The following is a 23,163-nucleotide window of genomic DNA, read 5'->3' as shown; positions in this document are numbered from 1 at the left end:
CGGTTTCTCCCTTTATGTCTGGTAGTATTTGTTGTATGTATTTGGGTGATCCTATATTAGGGGCATATATGATGACAAGGGTAATATCCTCTTCTTGAATTGATCCTTTTATCATTAAATGGTGTCCTTCTTTATATTTCTTTATGGCCTTTGTTTTAAAGTCTATTTTGTCTGATATGAATATTTCAACTCCTGCTTTCCTCTCTTTTCCACTTTCATGAAATCCGTTTTTCTGCCCCATCACTTTTAGTCTATGTGTGTCCTTTGCCGTAAGGTGGGTCTCTTGTGTGCAGCATATTCTAGACTCTTCCTACTTAGCTTCCACAGATTGTTGTCACGTGGGTTTGTGAACTCAAGATGCCAGAGCCTTGATGTTTAAAGAAAAACTGGAAATCTAAAGTTTTTATGTGAAGTCTTCTGATTTTTTTGGAGGCGGGGAGGCAGCGCACACCTGTAGCATGTGGAAGTTACCAGGCTAGGCATTGAATCAGAGCTAAAGCTGCGAGCCTACACCACAGGTACAGGAATGCTGCATCCTTAAACCAAGGTGCGAGGCCAAGGATCAAACCCGCATCCTCATGGATACTAGTCAGGTTCATTTATGCTGAGCCACAATGGGAACTCCTAGAAGTCTTCTGATTTTTAAAACACTGTATGGCCAGCACATCTGAATCAGCCTGGAGGTTGCTAGCTCACAATCTCTGGAGTGAAATATAAAGCCCTCAATACCTTGCATTGTTGCTGTATTCTATATTATCTTTAAAGCTTACCCATTGCAGAAAATGATATGACTTGACCCTTTTATCTAGCTCCATAACAGTTTATCCCTAAATTCTTACTGCTTTTGTATTCTTTACCTTCTACCAACCATTGCTTTCAACCTTCTTTAACCTATTTGTCCTTTTAGCCATTCTAATATGTAGCAAGTATTATAATAACCAGTGATCCATGCTTGTACCAACCCTTTTCTGTCCATCATCTGTATCACTCTGCTGCTTTTTGCTCTAATAGCCACCTTTTCCTCCTGAGGACATGCTTACTGTTTTAATTTTTTGTGTGTCATTGATAGCATTTCATACCCTCCCTGAGTAGGAAATTCCATCAGAAATATATTCCCATGCTATCCCAGACTTCAAACAACAAGACAGACTTTTACCAAGCTGTGCTTATTTTCCTGTTTTTGTGTTTCTTAGGCATTGCTCTTATTTATTCACTGTTCAACAAGCAAGACTCTCTACTGGATTCATTTTATAAAAGCATCATTGTTGTTTTTAATTAGTACAGTTTCCATCCAAACACTTCACATTGGCTTCATTAGGGATAAATTGCCCCAAGTAATTATTTGCTTTAAAATAATCTTATTTATGGAGTTCCCGTCATGGCTCAGTGGTTAATGAATCCGACTAGGAACCATGAGGTTTCGGGTTCAATCCCTGGCCTTGCTCAGTGGGTTAAGGATCCGGCGTTGCCATGAGCTGTGGTGTAGGTTGCAGACCCGGCTCGGATCTGGCATTGCTGTGGCTCTGGCGTAGGCTGGTGGCTACATCTCCGATTTGACCCCTAGCCTGGGAACCTCCATATGCTGCAGGAGCGGCTCAAGAAATGGCAAAAAAACACACACACATACACACACAAAAAAATCTTATTTATTATTTGAATAAACTCATTTATCTTCCACCTTATTTCTTGCTCTTTCTAATGTGTGTTTTTCATCAGTGGATTTATTTTTACCTTCATTATTTCCTTTTATTCCCTGCCTTTAATGACATTTACTTTTTACAATGAATTAAGTCTTCCTTTTCTTCTTTCATTTGTCTTTCAACCCCTTTTTCTTGATTTCAGTCATCTTTTCCTGACCTAGCTAAATCTCACCTCATTGCAGTTATTCTACTAACTTGAGAGTTTTATAGCATTTCAGTGTTTCTTTCTCTGAAGTTAACATGAATTTTCTGAACTCTAATTTGATACAGTAAAGAGAGAACGATCACTTTAAAAAGTGATGTAAAAAATTAGTTTAGGAGTTCCCCTTGTGGCGCAGTGGCTAACGAATCTGACTAGGAACCATGAGGTTGCGGGTTCGGTCCCTGTCCTTGCTCAGTGGGTTAAGGATCCGGTGTTGCCATGAGCTGTGGTGTAGGTTGCAGACGCGGCTCGGATCCTGCGTTGCTGTGCCTCTGGCGTAGGCCGGTGGCTACAGCTCCGATTCGACCCCTAGCCTGGGAACCTCCATATGCCATGGGAGCGGCCCAAGAAATAGCAACAACAACAACAAAAGACAAAAAGACAAAAAAAAAAAAATTAGTTTAATAATAAACATGGTGATCATTTACTGAGGACCTACCAGGTGCCAGGTGTTATTTCAGATAATACATATAGATTATCTCTTTTAGCTTCTGACAACTTTGTGAGGAAAGTAATGATATCCCCATCTCACAAATGTAGAAAAACACTAAGTATTTTTTCCTTTCCGTAGCTATCCCTTTTCATGTTTTTTTGTTTGTTTGTTTGTTTGTTTGTTTTTGTATTTTTAGCTATTTCTTGGGCCGCTCTCGCGACATATGGAGGTTCCTAGGCTAGGGGTCGAATCGGAGCTGTAGTCACTGGCCTACGCCAGAGCCACAGCAACGCGGGATCCGAGCCGCGTCTGCAACCTACACCACAGCTCAGGGCAACGCCAGATCGTCAACCCGCTAAGCAAGGGCAGGGACCGAACCCACAACCTCATGGTTCCTAGTTGGATTCGTTAACCACTGCGCCACGACGGGAACAACCCTTTTCATGTTTTATAAGACTTTTCTGGAAGATTTTAAGCTTTAGTTCTGAACCTGAAATTAGGGGGGGAAATCCTTACCACATTCCCTGGGAGGTTCTGATTTACTGAGAAGATCTTGGCACACTGAGAACAAAGCCCGCTTTTATGATGGCTTTCTACCAGGGATAGGTAATGAAGAGTGGCTGCCCCTTCATGAGGAATATGGAGATGTAGCCACCCTGCTGTGGATGGATGTTGAGCCTGCACAGCCACCTGAGTAGTGAGCTGTCCCATCAGGTGACATTTGTTTTGCAAGTGGAATATTGAAGGTGGATATGGATATTTCCACAAAAGATGATAACTTCTCAAATAACTGTAGTGGTTTTTCTGTATCTACATATAGTTACCCTTATTAGCTTGTAACCATTTGAAGGGAGGGATGATATCCCTTATTTCTTTGTGATTTTTAAGTCCTTAGTAGTTTTTTAACAATAGACCCGCCAGCTGGATGACCGAGATCCTTACTTGAAGGAGAATAGATTCCAAATTATTCCCACATACTCTGATGATGATGTTTCTTTTTTGTCTGTTTTCTTTTTTCTTCTTTTTAGGTCCGTACCCTTGACCTTTGGAAGTTCCCAGGCTAGGGGTTGAATCAGAACTGCACCTGCCAGCCTATGCCAAAACCGCGATAACATCTGATCTGAGCCACATCTGTGACCTATGTCACAGCTCATGGCAACACTGGATCCTTATCCCACTGAGCGGGGCCAGGGATTGAACCTGCATCCTTACAGACGCTAGTCGAGTTCATTATCTCTGAGCCATGACAGAACTCCATGATGGTGATGTTTCTTAAAAAAATATGAGTAGGTATACATACCAATCTGCCTAGAGAATTTTCAGATTTTTCTTTACCATGTGAAGAAAAGTAAATAATAGATAAAATCCTTTTTATCACATCAAATTCATTTTTAGTTTATTTTATTGAAGTATAGTTAATTTACAATTTTGTATTAATTTCTGCTGTACAGCACAGTAATTCACACATTCTCTTTTATATTCTTTTCCATTATAGTTTATCATAAGATACTGAATGTAGTTCTTATGCTATAAGGTAGGACCTTTCCGTTTATCCATTTTTTATGTAATAGTTTGCATCTCTTAATCTCAAGCTCTCAATCCATCCTCCCCCCACCCTTTGCGCCCCCTTGGCAACCACAAATCCATTCTCAGCAAGTCTGTTTCTGTTTTGTAGATAAGTTCATTTATGTCATATTTTAGATTCCACATATAAGTGGTATCATATGGTATTCCTCTTTCTGACTCATTTAATATGATAATCTCTAGGTCCATCCATGTTCCTACAAATAGAAGTATTTCATTCTTTTTTATGGCTGAGTAGTATTCCATTGCATATATGTACCACATCTTTATCTATTCCTTTGTTGATGGACATTTAGGTTGTTTCCATATCTTGGCTATTGTGAACTGTGCTGCTGTGAACATTGAGGAATATGTATCTTTTCAAATTAAAGTTTTCTCTGGATATATGCTCAGGAGTGGTATTAGTGGATCATATGGTAGTTCTATATTTATTTTTTAAGGAACCTTCATACTGTTCTCCACTGTGGTTGCCACAGCTTACATTCCCATTAGCATTTTAGGAGGGTTCGATTTTCTCCACACCCTCTCCAGCATTTGTTATTTGTGGACTTTTAATGATGGCTATTGTGACTGGTGTAAGGTGGTTCCTCATTGTAGTTTTGGTTTGTATTTCTCTAATAATTACCAGTGTTGAGCAACTGTTCATGTACCTGTTGCTCATATGTATGTCTTCTTTAGAGAAATGTCTATTTATATCTTCTGTTCATTTTTTGGTTGGGTTGTTTATTTGATACTGAGTTGTATGAGCTGTTTGTATACTTTGGAAATTAAGCCCTTGTCAGTTGCATTGTTTGCAAATATTTTCTCCCAGTCCATAGGTTGTCTTTTTGTTGTTTTTATGGTTTCCTTTGCTGTGCAAAAACTTACAAGTTTAATTAGGCCCCATTTGTTTACTTTTGCTTTTATTTCTGTTGCATTGTGAGACTGACCTGAGAAAACTTGGGTACAATTTATGTGAGAGAACATTTTGCCTATGTTCTCTTGTAAGAGTTTGATGGTGTCGTGTCTTAGGTTTAAGTCTTTAAGCCATTTTGAATTGATTTTTGTGAATGGTGTGAGGGTGTGTTCTAACTTCATTGATTTACATGCTGCTATCCAACTTCCACTTATTGAAGAGACTGTCTTTTCTCCACTGTATATTCTTGGTTCCTTTTTCTAAGATTAATTGAACAGAGGTGTTGGGACTTATTCTAGACTCTCTATTCCCTTGATCCATATGTTTGGTTTCATGACAATACCATGCTATTTTTAATTACCTTTGCTTTGTAATAGTGTTTGAAGTGTGGGAGAGTTATGCCTCCTGCTTTGTTCTTTTTCCTCAGGATTTCTTTGGCAATTCTGGGTCTTAATGGTTCCATATAAATTTTAGGATTTTTTTTTTGCTTTGCTTTTTAGGGCCGCACCCACGGCATATAGAATTTCCCAAGCTTAGGGAAGTCAAATCGGAGCTAGAGCTGCCAGCCTATGCCACAGCCACAGCAACATCAGATCCAAGCCACGTCTGTGACCTACACCACAGCTCACAGCAATGCCGGATTCTTAACCCACTGAGCGAGGCCAGGGATTGAACCCACAGCCTCATGGTTCCTAGTCGGACTTGTTTCCATTGTGCCATGATGGGAACTTCAATTTTAGAATTATTCATTCTAGTTATGTGAAAAATGTCATTGGTGATTTAATATGGATCACATTAAGTCTATAGATTGCTTTGTATTGTGGCCATTTTAACCATGTTAATTCTTCCAGTCCAAGAGGATGGATATCTTTCTATTTTGTTGAATTGTCTTCACTGTCCTTTAATAATGTTTTACAGATCTCAGCATATAAGTCTTTCACTTCCTTGGTCAGGTTTATTCCTAAGTATTTTGTTTGATGGAATTTTATTTTTTTAATTTAATTTAATTTTATTTTATTTTGTCTTTTTGCCTTTTCTAGGGTTGTACTTGGTGGCATATGGAGGTTCCCAGGCTAGGGGTCTAATCAGAGCTGTAGCCACCAGCCTACACCAGAGCCACAGCAAAGTGGGATCCAAGCTGAGTCTGCAACCTACACCTCAGCTCACAGCAATGCTGGATCCTTAATCCACTGAGAGAGGCCAGGGGTCAAACCCACAATCTCGTGGTTCCTAGTCATATTTATTAGCCACTGAGCCACAACAGGAACTCCATATTTTTTAAATTTTTTGGAAGTGCTCACAGCATATGGAGTTTCCCAGGCCAAGGATCAAATTTGCACCACAGCACTGACTGGAGCCACAGCAGAGACAATGCCAAATCCTTAGCCACTAGGGCACCAGAGAACTCCATGATACTGTTTATTCATTTATTTATTTTTATTTATCCCAAAAGTTTCCTCATGGTCCTTTACGTTTTTTCAATTTTTAAAGTTTTATTGAGGTATAGTTGACTTAACAGTGTTGTGATCATTTCTTCTGTGCAACAAAGTGATTCAGTTACATATGTACACACATCCATTCATTGTCTTTCTGATTCTTTTCCCACATAGATTATCACAAAATATTGAGTAGAGTTCTCTGTGCTATACAGCAAGATCCCAGTGGCTAGTCATTCTATATACCACCGTGTGTGTATGCCAATCCCAAACCCCAGTCCATCCCTCCCCCCACCACTTGTCCACTTTGGTAACCATAAATTTGTTTTCAGTCTGTGAGTCTGTTTCTGTTCTGCAAGTAAGTTCATTTGTGTCCCTTTTTTTTTTGATTCCACATATAAATGATATCATATGATGTTTATCTTTCACCCTCTAACTTGTCTTACTATGTTAATCTCTAGGTCCATCCGTGTTGCTTCAAGTGGCATTATTTCATTTTTCTTTATGGCTGAATATTATTCCATTGTATATATGTACCACATCATCTTTATTCCTCTGTCAGCTAAAGTGGGTCTCTTATAGAGAGCATATATATGGGTCTTATTTTTGTATACATTCAGCCCATCTGTATCTTTTGGTTGGAGCCTTTAGTCCATTTACATTGAAGGTAATTATTTAAATATATGTCCTTATTGCCATTTTGTTAATTGTTCTGGATTTGTTTTTGTTGGTCTTTTTTTTTATTCTCTTATGGTTTGATGACTATCTTTAGCGTTGTGTTTGGATTGTTTTTTCTTATTCGTGTGTGTATCTATTGTAGATTTTTGTTTTACCATTACCATGAGGTTTTGATATAGGAATATATATATAGTTTTAAATCTCTGGTCTCTTAATTGCAAATGCATCTCCAGTATCCTGCATCTGTACCCTCCTTTTCTCCTAATTTCTGGTTTTAGTATCATATTTCTGTGTGGATGATTTCCTATCTTTACTGTATGTTTGCCTTTACCGGTGAGCCTTCCCTTTTTCTTGTTTCTAGTTGTGACCTTTTCTTTTCCACGTAGAGAAGTTCTTTTAGTATTTGTGGTGAAGCTGGTTTAGTTTTGCTGAATTCTTTTAGATTTTGCTTGTATGTACGTTTTTTATTTCTCCTTTAAATCTGAATGAGAACCCTTTGGATAGACTGTGCTTGGTAGTAGCTTTTTCCATTCATCACTTATATCATGACACTCCCTTCTGGCCTGCAGAGTTTCTACTGAAAAATTATCTGATTACCTTATGAGGATTCCCTCATACGTTATTTATTGCTTTTCCCTAGCTGCTTTCAGTATTTTCTCTTTTGTGTTTAATTTTGGTCACTTCGATTAATATGTCTTAGGTTGTTCCTCCATGGGTTGATTCTACTGCGGTATTTATTGTGCTTCCTGGAATTAAGTGAGTATTTCCTTCCTCATATTAGGGAAATTTTCAGCTGTTATCTCTTCAGATACTTTCTCTGGCCCTTTCTCTCTCACTCCACCTTCTGGCACCCCTATAATGCAAATGTTGGTGCATTTAAAGTTGTCCCAAAGTTCTCTTAGACTGTCCTCATTTCTTTTCATTCTTTTTTATTCAGTTCCATGTCAGTGATTTCCACCTGTCTTCCACCTCACTGATTCATTTTTCTGTCTCCTATATTTTGCTGTATTTTCCTTCTAGTGAATTTTTTACTTCAGTCATTATATTTTGCTTTTCTGCTTGTTCAATTTTTAAATCTTCTATTTCTTCGTTAAACATTTCTTGTAATTTAGTGATTTTTTTCCTCCAGTTTTTTTTGAAGATTATAGATTGTATTTATTGCCATTGCTCTATAAAGTCTTTGTCATGGAGTTTGTTTATCTCCAATTCACATAGCTGTTTTGGGGGGTTTTCTCTTGTTCCTTCATCTGGCTATTTCTCTCCTTTTTCATTTTGTATAGGCTACAAGGTTGTAGCCTTTCTTGCTTCTGGTGTCTGCCTCCTTGTGGGTGAAGTTGACACGGGCTTGTAGCAGGTGTCCTGATGGAAAGAATTTGTGCCTGCCCACTGGTAGGTGGAGCTGAGTCTTGTCCTTCTGGTGGGTAAGGCTCTTTGTCTCTGGGTGTGACTAGAGGCAGCTGTGTACATAGGAGGACTTTTTTGCTGATGGGTAGGGTTATGCTCTCACCCTCTTCGTTTGGCCTGGGGCTTCTCAGCCCTGATGAGTGAGGTCAGATTTTTCCAAACTGGCAGCCTCCAGGGGAGCTTATGCCAACGAATGTTTTTCCAGAGCCCCACCTTCAATGTACTTAGCTAGATTTTTTGGAGTCCTTGCTTTTCCCTGGGACTCAGTGCACATGAAACCCTGTGTGCTCCCTCCAAGTGTGGATTCTGCGTTTCTCCCAACCTCATGTAGCTCCTGCACACAGCCTCGCTGATTTTCAACATTAACTGTTCCAGAGACGGCTTCTCCCAATTCTAGAGCCCCAGGCTTGGGAACCTGATGTGGGGTTTGGAATTCTCACTCCTATGGGAGATTCTCTGCAGTATAGTTATTTTTCAGTTTGTGTATCGCCCACCTGGCAGGTAAGGGATTGCTTATATTGTGACAAAGCACCCCTTTTACCATCTTGATGTGGCTTCTTTTTTGTCTTTGGGTGTATGATATCTTTTTTGGTAGTTTCCAGTCTATTTTGTTGATGGTTGTTCAGTACTTAGTTGTAATTTGAGTGCTTTTGTGACAAGAGGTAAGCTTGAGTCCTTCTACTCTGCCATCTGTCTGTCTCTTGATACGATTTATTTAAAAGGGATTTTTTTTTTTTTTTTTTTTTTTTTACTTTCTGATATTTCATTGTTAGTATAAAGAAATGCAACCAATTTCTGTTATGGTAGTCTTGTATCCTGCCACCTTGTGGAATTCATTTATCAGTTCTGGTAGTTTTAGTGTGGAGTCTTTAGGGTTTTCTATATGTAAGTATCATTTCATCTGCAGATGTTGACAGCTTTACCTCTTCCCTTCCAATTTGGGTACTTTTGATTTCTTTTTCATGTCTGATTGCTGTGGCTAGACTTCCAACACTATGTTGAATAGATGTGGTGAGAGTGGGCATCTTTGTCTTGTTCCAGCACAGGAAGGTTTTCAGCTTGAGTATTATACTCACTGTTGAGTATTACATTGGTTATTGGTTTGTCACAAATAGCTGTTACTATATTAAGGTATGTTCTTTCTATACCCACTTTGGTAAGTGTTTTTGTCATTAATGGATGTTGAATTTTGTCAAATGTTTTTTTTGGGGGGGGCACCAATTGAGAAGGATCATGTAGTTTCTGCCTTTTCTTTTTGTCGATGTGGTATATCGCATCAATTGATTTCTTCAGGTTAAACCATTCGTGTCACCCTGGGATGAATCCCACGTGGTCATGTTATTTGGACTTTTATGTGTTGTTGGGTTAGCATCTATATTCATCAAAGATACCATCCTATCATTTTCTTCTTGCATAGCTTCTTTATATGACTTTGGTATCAGGGTGATGGTGGCTTTATAGAATGTCTTTGGAAGTGTTCCCTCTTCAGTCTTTTGGAAGAGTGAGAAGGATAGGTATAATTTCTTCTTTATATGTTTGGGAGCAGTCTCATCTGCTATTCATGCCTTTAGCTCAGCTTTCATCTGAGCAAATGATTTTTCTAATTTTTCTTGAGTCCTCTTTATAGTTTCTAGTCTCTTTTTACAGTAATCTGCCTTTATATCAATAAGCTTTCTTAATTCCTTCCATATTTTCATGTTTCATGATCTCCTTTTTGTACTTGGTGTCTTTTAGACTGAGGAAGTCTTTTTCATTGTTTGTTCTTTCAGGGAAATTCTCTTGATCTTTTCATTGGGAGTGGGTCCTGTTCTTCATTTTACTTATATTTCTATTGTATGAGTTTAGGAGAAATGCTTTTCTACCTTGGTTTTGTAGGTCAGTTTGTTATGTGAGAGCATCCCTGTATAGTCTGCGTGGGTTTGATATTTTTGGTGCAAGGGATGTTTTCATTTTGGATGCTTGCCACCTTTTTCCTCACTATGTGCTGGCCATTATCCCCTTGATAGGAGTTGTGATAGGTTGTGGAGACCAGAGCCTGTACTAGATATTAAGCAGGGCCTCCTCTTTGTTCTGTGGTTTCACAGCCTAGATCGGGCAGGGTCTGCTCCCTAGTTGTTGGAGTAGAAGCCCCCAGACCCGTTTCTGAGCTGTGGTACAAGGTAATCAGGACTAGAGTGCTTCTGGGGAGCCACTGAGTATTACTCCACTCACACTTTGTGATGTCACCTGTCACCCGTTGTGTGGGCTCACAAAGTACTGTTTCTCACACTACTTCAGCCCCACCTCCACCATGGGAATGCAGGCAATCAGCCCTGGTGTCCCTCAGGCACTGTGTTCACAAAGCCACCAGCTCAGATCCACAGGCAAAGATCTACTGAACTCAGATACCAGGAGTGCAATTGTCACACACCTGGACCTGCCACGGAAGCTATGGAAGTGGCCCAGACCCTAGCCCAGCCTCTGTGTCCATGTGCCCACAAATCCACAGCTGCTAAGACAAGACCTGTCCCAGCCGCAGGAGCACCCATTGTCCAGTTGGATGTGCTGTAAGGCACTGACGTTACAAAGCTGATGGCTGTGGTGAAAATATTTCGGGAAAGGGCTGATTTCAGCCCCACCTCTGCATGTGGCAGCCCACTAGCACACTCCCAGAGCCTGTAGAGGTAGCACCCCGTCAGCTAACAGCATGGGAAGAAAGAAGCTGCTATGGCAGCCCTGCCCCTCCCTTCCATGCTCCTTAACAAAGGCACTTTGCTTCTATGGCAGCCTGGGCTTCTTCCACATCATCCCTGGTTTGTGCCCCATGCTATGCTCCAGCTCCTTCAGGCTGTCTCCATGCAGCCAACCCCAGGCCTCTCCTTAGGTCTGTCCTCTGGACCCTGAGTTTCAGCCCACGGCAGACCTGTGTCTCAGGCTGGGGTGCACAGGGTGGTGGCCCTGACCATTTGTGCAGATCTCTGCCCCACCTGCTACAAACTGCCTGCAGCACTCTCTTCCAAGCTTCTAAAGCTCCTCTTCTGTCTGGCTGAGCTCCCTACCAGTAAATGGCCTTCCCAGTATGCAGGAACCTTTCCTCCTTCACTGCTCCCTCTCCAGGACACAGGTCTTGCCCCGATTTCTTCTTCTTTTCATTCATCCTACCCAGTTATGTGGAGATCTTTCTTTTCTTTTTTTTTTTTTTTTTTTTTTGTCTTTTTTTGTCTTTTCTAGGGCTGCACCCACGGCATATGGAGGTTCCCAGGCTAGGGGTCCAATCAGAGCTGTAGCCGCCGGCCTACACCACAGCAACATGGGGTCCGAGCCACATCTGTGACCTACACCACAGCCCATGGCAACACCAGATCCTTAATTCACTGAGTGAGGCCAGGATCGAACCTGCAACCTCATGGTTCCTAGTCGGATTCGTTAACCACTGAGCTACGATAGGAACTCCCTGTGGAGATCTTTCTTGCAATGTTGGGTTTTTGAGATATTCTGCCAGAGTTCAGAAGGTATTCTGTGTGAATTATTCCAGATGAAGATGTATTTTTGATGTATTTGTGGGAGGAGGTAAACTCCATGTACTTCTGTTCTGCCATCTTGGTTGGAGGCCCCTAGAAACCATTTTTTAAAATTGATTTTCCTATAAGAAAGGTACTTTAACTTTTGTTTTGAAGCTGGCTTACTTTTATTCATTCCTGTGATTTTCCGATTCAGTCAGTAAAAGACATTTATGACAAACCTATGCAGATCTGTTTCACTGAAAAAGTCGAGGAAATGTTAATCTTAGGTGAACTAATCATTGGGTTCAGAAGTCACTCTATCAGTTATTTCAGGAATATATGATGTTAGGATTTTTTTGCCTGTGGCCTATTTAAAGCAACTTTCAGAAAAGATTTGGTAATATGGAAAGCTTTCATTCTAATTCACTAGTCTTCTATTTTTTTTCTTTTGCTGTATGTAAACTGTGAAAAAATTACTTGTTTACAAATATTTTTATGTATGATACACACGTACATATATATATGTTCTAAACATTTTTTCCCATAATGACGGATAGCCTATTTGTTGAATTTCACATCTCTTGTGAGAATTTAACTTTATAGAATCATTTATAAAGAATCCTAGAATATTAAAATGAATAGTATTCTATAGAAGTCAAATTGTTTTTGTTATGATAGGTGTGTTAGAAGAAGCTAGATTTTTTGGTATTGACTCATTGATTGAACACCTAGAAGTGGCAATAAAGGTAAGGCTCTTTTTATATTAGCTGAATATCGCATTTATTGTAGCTAACTCCCCAAAGTGCTCCACTAATCTATCAATATGTTTTTCAAGAATTCTCAACCACCAGAGGATCATTCACCAATATCTCGAAAAGAATTTGTCCGATTTCTGCTAGCCACTCCAACCAAATCAGAATTGCGTTGCCAGGTAATTAAAGCAGAATTTTATGTGAGTTATTTGTGTCAGCAAATCTGAGTGAAGTTCTGAATTCTTCTAGGAATTTTTTCTTGCCTTATTTTCTTTTTTCATGCAAGATATAATTATGGGTCATAGCATTGATTCAGTACCAAAAGGATTAGCAAAAGAAGAGATGTAATAGTCTTCTTTATTGTCGGTAATTATGCTTCATGCAGCAGTTTTTGAGTAAAGCATAGGAATTGCAGCAATTAAAATAAAGTCAGTTTGTGCAGTTGTTATGTATGGCTAGTCAGTGGCAGTGGAAGATACTTTTATGTACTATATCACTAACGAATTAAAAAGCCACAGTACTCACTTTTTTAAAAATAAAAAGTGATCTTGAGTTATTGAATTAATAAAATAATTTAAATACAATCAGGTTTAATAAAAATGATACTTATTAACAGGTACATGGACAGCAGAGATCTCTCTTTTTTTTTTTTTAGGGCCGTACCCAAGGCACATAGAGGTTCCCAGGCTAGGGTCAAATCGGAGCTGCAGCCGCCAGCCTGTACCACAGCCACAGCAATGCCAGCTCCAAGCTGTGTCTGCAACCTATACCACAGCTCACGGCAATGCCAGATCCTTAACCTGCTGAGTGAGGCCAGGATCCTCCTGCGTCTTCATGGATACCAGTCAGATTTGTTTCTGCTGAGCCACGACAAGAACTTTCTGAGATCTCTTTTTAAAGAAACTTCTGCACATAAATGAGGGATAGCCAGGATACATTCTTTCTTTCTTTTTTTTTTTTCCCCAGTGATGAAGAACATTTTTTTTATTATTATTAAAGTATAGTTGATTTACAGTATTTCATCAAGTGCATTCCAATGTTATATATAAATGGATTTTCTCTAAGAACCCATTAAGGATACTGAATTTATATATCTAAGTTCCATTTGATTATGTTTTGCAGTAAACTCCAAATGACTAAACTGCCAATTGCTTCCAAATAGCATGGTGCTTAGCTATCATAATTAAAGACAGCAGAACGTCTATATATTGTGACAGTTTGTGCTTTTTTAATTATAGGGTTTAAACTTCAGTGGTGCTGATCTTTCTCGTTTGGACCTTCGATACATTAACTTCAAAATGGCCAATTTAAGCCGCTGCAATCTTGCCCATGCTAATCTCTGCTGTGCAAATCTTGAACGAGCTGATCTCTCTGGATCAGTGCTTGACGTAAGAATCATTTTTGGTTACAAGAGAGAGTAAAATTTTTAGTCTATTGACCGGTCTCAAAGAACAGAAATTATATCTGTCTCTTACTGGAGCTTTTACTTGAAAACAGTAAAACTTACTAAATTGATGCTAGAACTGAAGGTTCGGAAAGTGAACTTGGTTTGTTTTGCAATTTCTACATCCTTTATTAAACAAAGATGTGAAAAGTTTAGCAACTAATAAATCTTGAAATTAGATCCTGATCTCCTCAACACAGTCTACTTTATCAAGATTTGTTACCTTCAGTGAATTTTTAGGGTGAGGCTGGAAAGAGCCTTTGAAGTTTTCTATTCAGCATCATTTTTGGAGTGGGTAAATGTTATTGCTCTAGTGGTATTGGGCAGATGTTTTGAAGTAAACATGGTATGCCTCAATCTGTGAAAGTTAAAACCTCAGCAACTTTCTCCCTCTTTCTACCCATATACATATATGTTTACATGAATGTATCTGTAGATGTATGTATTTATGCACATATATATGCATTATTTAACAATTACTTATGTTAATTTAGGATTAGAGGATGTATGTAAAGCCAATAGAGAAGTCACAGCTTTTAAGTTCCTTAATACCAAGGCCCACGTTTATGTGACTTGAATTAACAACACCTAAAATAGAAACTTGCTTTTTGTTTGTTTTTTATTGAAGTACTGTTGATTTACAATGTTGTGTTTGATTCAGTGGTACAGCAAAGTGATTCAGTTGTACATGTGTATATGTGTGTTCTTTTTCAGATTCTTTTCCATTATAGGTTATTACAAGGTATTGAATGTAGTTCTCAGTGCCTAAAAGTAGGTCCTTGTTGTTTCTCTGTTTTATATATGATAGTGTATATTGGTTAATCCCAAACTCCCCCTCCTTTCTCTTTTGATGACCATAGTTACAGGATAACCCATCCTGTAGGTTTTCTTGTTGTGTTGTTCATGGTTCTTTTGCTGTACAGAAATGCGTAGGCTTAATTTGGTCTCTTTTATTTTAGCTTTTGGTTCCATTACTCTAGGAAGTGGATCCAAAAAAAATATTGCTGCAATTTGTTGCTGTCAAAGAGTGCTCTGCCTGTATTTTCCTCTAGGAATTTTGTATTATACAGTCTTAAATTTAGTTCTTTAATCCATTTTGAGTTTATTTTTGTATATGATGTTAGAAAATGTTCTAATTTCATTCTTTTCCATGTAGCTATCCATTTTTCCCAGCACCACTCATTGAAGAGACTATCTTTCCTCTACTGTGTGTTCTTACTTCCTTTGTCATAGAATAGTTGATCATAGATGCTGGGGTTTATGTCTTTGCTTTCTTTGTCTTGTTCCACTGATCTGTATTTTTGGGTTTTTTGCACTACCATACTGTTTTGATGACTGTAGTTTTGTAGAGTAGTCTGAAGTCAGGGAGGATGATTCCTTCAGCTCCATTTCTCAAGATTGTTTTGGCTATTGAAGACCTTTTGTTTCCATGCCAATTTTTAAATTATTTATTTTAGTTCTGTGAAAAAATGCCATAGGTAATTTGATAGGGATTCCATTGAACAGTATTGATGGGCATTGGGTAGTATGAGCATTTTAACAGTATTGAGTCTTCCAACCCAAGAACATGGTATATCTTTCTATCTTTTTTTTTTTTGGCCATTTCTCAGGCCGCTTCCTGCGGCATATGGAGGTTCCCAGGCCAGGGGTCAAATCGGAGCTATAGTCACCGGCCTATGCCAGAGCCACAGCAATGCCAGATCCGAGCCGCATCTGCCACCTACACTACACACAGCTCACAGCAACATTGGATCCTTAACCCACTGAGCAAGGCCAGGGATTGAACCCACAACCTCATGGTTCCCAGTCGGATTCGTTAACCACTGCGCCACAATGGGAACTCCTCTTTTTTGGTCTTTTTTTTTTTTTGTCTTTTTAGGGACGCACCTGTGCGGCATACAGAGGTTCCTAAGCTAGGGGTCTAATTGGAGCTACAGCTGCCGGCCTGTGCCACAGCCACAGCAATGCCAGATCTGAGCCGCATCTGCAACCTACACAACAGCTCACGGAAACGCCAGATCCTTAACCCACTGAGTGAGGCCAGGGATTGAACCCGCAACTTCATGGTTCCTAGTCGGATTCATTTCCACTGCACCACGATGGGAATTCCTGGTCTTTTTGCCTCTTTAAGTAGGTTTATTCCTAGGTATTTTATTCTTTTTGTTTTGATGATAAATGGGATTGTTTCCTTAATTTCTTTTTTTGATCTTTAATTGCTAGTGTATAGGAATGCAACAGATTTCTGTATATTAATTTTGTATCCTACAGGTTTCATGAGTTCTAGTTGTTTTCTGTTTGTTCCCGGTTCAGTCTTAGGAGATCATTCCTGTCTAAGAAATTCTCCATTTTTTTCTAACTTGTCCATCTTATTGGCATGTAGTTACTTTTAGTAGTCTCTTATAATCCTTTGTATTTTCTGTGGTGTTATAACTTCTCCTTCTCATTTCTGATTTTATTAATTTGGGCCCATTCCTGTTTTGTTTTGATGAGTCTGGCTGAAGGTTTATCAGTTTTGTTTATCTTGGGAGTTCCCATTGTGGCTCAGCGGTAACAAACCCAGCTAGTATCCATGAGGATGTGGGTTCAATCTCTGGCCTTGCTCAATGAGTTAAAAGATCTGGTGTTGCCATGAGCCGTGGCATAGGTCACAGATGTGGTGTGGATCCTACATTGCTGAGACTGTGGTGTAGGCCAGCGACTACAGCTTGAATTTGACTCCTAGCCTGGAAACTTCCACATGCTGTGGGTGTGGCCCTAAAACGACCAAAAAAAAAAAAAAAAATTATCTTTTGAAAAAAAAAACAGCTTTTAGTTTCATTGATGTTTTTTATTGTTTTCTTAGTCTCTATTTCAATAATTTCTGCTCTGGTTTGTATGATTTCTTTCCTTTTCCTAACTTTGGGTTTTGTTTATTTTTTCTCTGATTGCTTTAGGTGTAAGCTTAGATTGTTTATTTGGGGTTTTTTCCTTTTTTGAAGTAAGTTTGTATTTCTGTTAACTTCCCTTTCAGAACTCCTTTTGCTGCATCCCATTAGATTTTGAATTGTCATGCTTTGTTATCATTTGTTTCTAGGTATTTTTTTATTTCCTCTTTGATTTCCTCAGTGGTCCATTACATTGTTTAGTAGCATATTGTTTAGCTTCCATGTATTTGTATATTTTTCTTTACTTTTTTTCCCCTAATCTTACAGTATTGTGGTTGGAAAAGGTGCTTGATATAATTTCAGTTGTCTTAAATTTACTGAGTCTCTTGTAGGCAGCATATGTATGGGTCCTGTTTTTGTATCTGTCCAGCCACTTGCATCTTTTGGTTGGAGCATTTAATCTGTTTACATTTAAAGTAATTGTGCATATATATATTCTCATTGCCATTTTGTTCATTGTTTTTGTAGATCTTTATTCTTCCTTTCCATTTTTATGTACTCTTTTGAGTTGATGATTATCTGTAGTGTTGTTTGGAATCCCTGTTTCTTTTTTGTGTGTATATCTATTATAAAATTTTGGTATGGTTACCTCTATTTTGGTATGGTTACCTTGAGGTTTTTTGGTTATTGTTATTATTCCTTTAATTTTTATTTAAAGTATAGTTGATTTATAATGTGCTAATTCTCTTGTACAGCAAAATACCCCAGTTATACGTATTTATTTATATATATATATACTTTTTTTTTTTTTTTTTGGCTGCTTAGGGCCACACCTGCATCATAAGGAGGTTCCCAGGCTAGAGGTCGAATCAGAGATACAGCTACCAGCCTGCACCACAGCCACAGCAACACGGGATCTCTGACCTACACCACAGCTCACAGCAACACCGGATCCTTAACCCACTGAGTGAGGCCAGGGATCGAACCTGCAACTTCCTGGTTCCTAGTCAGTTTCCTTTCTGCTGTGCCACAATGGGAACCCCTAATATATACATTTTTTTAGTATTCTTTTTAATCATGGCCTATCCTAGAAGATTGCCTATACTTCCCTGTGCTATACAGTAGGACTTTGTTTATCTATGCTAAATGTAATAGCTTGTGTCCACTAACCCCATACTCCCAAGCCATCCCTTTCCTTCACCCCTCGGCAACCACAAGTCTGTTCTATGTGTATGTGAGTCAGTTTCTGTTTTGTAGATAGGTTCATTTGTGCCATCGTTTAGATTCCACATATAGGGGATATCATGTGGTATTTGTCTTCCTCTTTCTGACTTCACTTAGTATGAGAATTTCTAGTTGCATCCATGTTGCTGCAAATGGTTTTGTCTTGTGTGTGTGTGGTGTTTTTTTGTTTGGTTTGGTTTGGTCTTTTTAGGACAACACCCACAGCATATGTAGGTTCCCAAACTAGGGGTTGAATTGGACCCGTAGTTACTAGCCTCCACCACAGTCACACAAAGCCCAGATCTGAGTTGTGTCCGTGAACTATGCTGCAGCTTGCACCAATACCAGATCCTTAACCCACTGAGTGAGGCCATGGATCAAACCTGCATCTTCATGGATACTAGTCGGGTTCTTACCCTGATAAGCCGCAATGGGAAGTCCTTATTTTGTTCTTTTTTATTGCTGAATAGTATTCCATTTTGTGGAGGTGTACACCACATCTTCTTAATCCATTCATTTGTTGATGAACATTTAGGTTGTTTCTGTGTCTTGGCTATTGTGAATAGTGCTGCAATGAACATAGAGGTATATGTGTCTTTTTGAATTATACTTTTGTCTGGATATGTACCAAAGAATGTTATTGCTGGATCATATGGTAGTTCTATATTTAGTTTTCTGAGGGACCTCCATACTGTTTTCCATAATGGTTGTACCTCCTTCAGCAGTGAAGGAGGGTTCGCTTTTCTCCACACCCTTTCTAGCATTTATTTGTAGACTTATTAATGATGGCCCTTTTGACTGATGTGACGTGGTACCTCTTTGTAGTTTTGATTTGCATTTCTCTAATAATTAGCAATATTGAGCATCTCATGTGCTCCTTGCTATCCTTATGTCTTCTTTGGAGAAATGTCTGTTTAGGTCTTCTGCCCATTTTTCAATTGGGTCATTTGGGTTTTTTTGTTGTTAAGTTGTATGAATTGTTTGTGTATTTTAGAAATTAAGCCTTGTCAGTTACATAGTTTGCAACTATTTTCTTCTATTCTAGAGGTTGTCTATTTGGTTTTTTTCCTGGTTTCCTTTACTGTGCAAAATCTTGTAAGTTTTATGTCAGAGAATGTTTTGCCTATATTTTTTCTAGGAGTTTTATGGTGTCATAGCTTCTTTTAAATCTTTAAGCCATTTTGAGTTTATTTTTGTGCGTGATGTGAGTGTGTTCTAATGTCATTGATTTCCATGGAGCTATCCAATTTTTCCAGCACTACTTGCTAAACAGACTGTCTTTCCGTTTTACAGTCTTGCTTCCTTTTCCGAAGTTTAATTGACTGTAGGTGTATTCGTTTATTTTTAGGCCCTCTATTTTGTTCCATTGATCCATATGTCTGTTTTTGTGCCATTATGGTGCAGTTTGGGTACTGTAGCTTTGTAGTATTATTTGCAGTCTGGGAGGGTTATGCCTCCTACTTTGTTCTTTTTACTCCAGATTGCTTTGGAAATTCTGGGTCTTTCATGGTTACACTTAAATTTTTGGTTTATTTATTCTAGTTTTGTGAAAAATGTCATGGGTAATTTGATAGATCACATTAAATCTGTAGATTGTTTTGGCTAGTATGGCCATTTTAACAATATTCTTCCCATCCAAGAGTATGGGATATCTTTCCATTTCTTTGAATCCTCTTTAATTTCCTTTATTAATATTATAGTTCTCAGCACATAACTCTTGCACCTCCTTGGTCAGGTTTATTCCTAGGTTTCTTTTTTTTTTTTTTTTGGTGTTATTTTAAAAGATACTTTTTTCATATTTGCTTTATAATATTTAATTATTAGTATGAGAAATCCAATTTCTGACTGTCAATATTGTATCCTGCCACTTTGCTGAGTTCATTTATCAGATTGAGTAGTATTTGTATAGGGTATTTAGTTTTTTTTCTGTATGGTATCATGTCATCTGCATATAGTGACCGTTTTACCTCTCTCTTCCAATTTGGATATCTTTTATTTCTTTTGTTTGCCTGATTGCTGTGACTAGGACTTCCAATACTATGTTGAGTAAAAATGGTGAGAGTGGGCATCCTTGTCTTGTTCCAGATTTTAGCAGAAAGGCTTTCAGCTTTTCTCTGTTGGGTATTATATTGGCTGTGCGTTTGTCATAAATGGCTTTTGTTATGTTAAGCTATGTTCCCTCTGTACCCACTTGGAAGACTTTTTAATCATGAATGCATGTTAGATTTCGTGAAATGCTATTTCTGTATCTATAAAGATAATTATGTGGTTTTCGGCTTTTGTTAAAGTGCTATTTGACATTCATTGATTTGCCTATGTTGACCCATCCTTGTGAACTTCAGATGAATCCCACCTAGTCTTGGTATATGATCTTTTTTTATGTGTTGTTAGATTCAGTTTGCTAAAATTTTGTTGAGAATTCTGCATCTATTTTCATCAAAGAAATTGCCCCCCCCCTTTTTTTTTGTCTTTTTGCCATTTCTTGGGCTGCTCCCACAGCATATGGGAGGTTCCCAGGCTAGGGGTCTAATTGGAGCTGTAGTCACCGGCCTACACCAGAGCCACAGCAACTCGGGATCCGAGCCGCGTCTGTGACATACACCACAGCTCACGGCAACGCCGGATCCTTAACCCACCGAGCAAGAGCAGGGATCGAACCCGCAACCTCATGGTTCCTAGTCGGATTCGTTAACCACTGCGCTACAAGGGGAACTCCCCCGCCCCCTTTTTTTTTTGTCTTTTTGTCTTTTTAGGGCTGCACCCACAGCATATAGAGGTTCCCAGGCTAGGGATTGAATCAGAGCTGTAGCTGCCGGCCTACACCACAGCCACAGCAATACAGGATCCAAGCCGCACCTGCGACCTACACCACAGCTCATTAGCAATGCTGGATCCTTAACCCACTGAGCAAGGCCAGGGATCAAACCTGCAACCTCATGGTTCCTAGTCGGATTTGTTTCTGCTGTGCCACGAGGGGAACTCCCACCTGTAATTTTATTGATGGCATCTCAGTTTGGTTTTAGTATTAGGGTGACTGTGGCTTCATAGAACGTCTTTGAGAGTGTTCCCTCTTCAGTCTTTTGGAAGAGTTTGGAAAGTTCTTCTTTGTATGTTTGGGAGAATTCGCCTGTGAAACCATATGGTCCTGGACTTTTGTTTGTAGAATTTTTTTATGATTATTATTATTATAAATTCTGTTTAACTTGTAGTGATGGTCTCTTCAAATTATGTATTTCTTCTAGATTCAATTTTGTCAGGCTGTATGTTTCCAGAAACTTGTCCATTTCTGCTAGGTTATCAAATTTCTTGGCATATCATTGTTTATAGTGTTCCTTTGCTTTTTTTGATATTTCTGTGGGATTCATTGTTATGTCTCCCTTTTCATTTCTTATTTTGTTTACTTAGGTTCTCTCTTTTATTCCTGGTGAGCCTGGCCAGAAGTTTGTCAATTTTGTTTACTCTTTCAAAGAACTAGCTATTGGTTTTATTAGTTTTTCTGCTGTTTTTTAATCTCTATTTAATTTATTTCCTTTCTTATCATTATGATTTCCTTCCTTCTGCTAACTTTAGGTTTTGTTTGTTCTTTTTCTAATCTTTTAAGTGTCAGGTTAAATTTTTTTTTTTTGGTGCCACTCCTGCAGCTGGCACATGGAAGTTCCTAGACTTAGGGTCAAATTGGAGCTGCAGCTGTTGGCCTATGCCACAGCCATGCCAGATCCGAGATGTACCTGCAATTGTTAACCCACTGAGCAAGGCCAGGGATCAAACCCACATCCTCATGGATACTAGTCAGGTTCTTAACCCAAGGAGCAATAACAGGAACTCCAGGTTATATTCTTTATTTGAGATTTTTCTTGACGTTTTGAGGAAGTACTGTATTGCTATGAATATATCTCTCAGAACAGGTTTTGCTACATCTCATAGGTTTTATATGGTTTTATTTTTATTGTCATTTGTCTTAAGGTATTTTTAAATTTCCTCTTTGATCATCATTGACCCATTGGTCTTTTTAGTAGCGTATTATTTACCCTCTATGTAATGTTTTTGGTGGTTATTTTTTTCCCCTTTTTCTGTGTTCAATTTCTAGTTTCATGATGTTGTGGTCAGAAAAGATGATTGAGGTAATTTCTATCCTCTTAAATTTGTTTTGACTTGTTTTATGCCCTACTATGTGATCAATCCTAGAGTGTTCCATGTATACTTGAAAAGAATTTATATTTTGGGGGTTTGGAGATGTAACATCCTGAAAATATAATTAAGTCTAACTGTTCTATTGTGTTGTTTAGGATCTCTGTTGCCTTACTGATAATCTGTCTAGAAGATCTTTCCATTGATGTGAGCGGGCTGTTAAAGCATCCTACTATTGTATTTCTGCCAATTTCTCCTCTTATGTCTATTAGTAGGTTTTTATGTATTTGAGTGCTTCTATATTAGAGGCATATTGTGTAGACGATTTTAATATCCTCTTGTTGAATTGATCTTTGTATCATTAAATAATGTCTTTTGTTATCTTTCTTTATGGCATTTTTTTAAAGTTTCTTGTCTGACATGAGTATTTCGATTCCTACATTCTTTTCTGTTTGCATGAAATATCTTTTGCAATATCCTCACTTTCAATCTATGTGTATCTTTTTTTTTTTTTTTTTTTTTTTTTTTTTGTCTTTTTGCTATTTCTTTGGGCCACTCCTGTGGCATATGGAGGTTCCCAGGCTAGGGGTCAAATTGGAGCTGTAGCCGCCAGCCTACGCCAGAGCCACAGCAACTCGGGATCCAAGCCGCGTCTGCGACCTACACCACAGCTCACAGCAACGCTGGATCGTTAACCCACTGAGCAAGGGCAGGGACCGAACCCGCAACCTCATGGTTCCTAGTCAGATTCGTTAACCACTGCGCCATGACGGGAACTCCCAATCTATGTGTATCTTTGCCTTGAGGTGGACCCCTTGCACACTGCATATTTTAGGCTCTTGTTTGTTTATCCAGTCTAGCACTCTATGTCTTTTGACTGGAGCATTCAGTGCATTGACATTTAAGGTAATTATTGATAATTGTGGATTTATTGCCA

At 38.7% G+C, this 23,163-nt stretch overlaps 1 protein-coding gene across 1 annotated transcript in view; it reads left to right on the top strand.

Annotated features, from left to right (window-relative positions):
* The window catches only part of KCTD9 (potassium channel tetramerization domain containing 9), a 64,601-nt gene that overhangs the window by 24,838 nt on the left and 16,600 nt on the right, over positions 1-23,163 (top strand). The window contains exons 7-9 of the mRNA XM_003132815.6: positions 12,493-12,560; positions 12,650-12,745; positions 13,805-13,954. Of these exons, the coding sequence (XP_003132863.3) occupies positions 12,493-12,560; positions 12,650-12,745; positions 13,805-13,954 (314 nt within the window). The remainder of the gene's footprint in view (positions 1-12,492; positions 12,561-12,649; positions 12,746-13,804; positions 13,955-23,163) is intronic.

Source organism: Sus scrofa, chromosome 14 (genome assembly GCF_000003025.6).
Source record: "Sus scrofa isolate TJ Tabasco breed Duroc chromosome 14, Sscrofa11.1, whole genome shotgun sequence".
In the NCBI taxonomy this organism is placed as follows: Eukaryota; Metazoa; Chordata; class Mammalia; order Artiodactyla; family Suidae; genus Sus; species Sus scrofa.
This window is presented reverse-complemented; position numbering and strand designations above follow the sequence as displayed.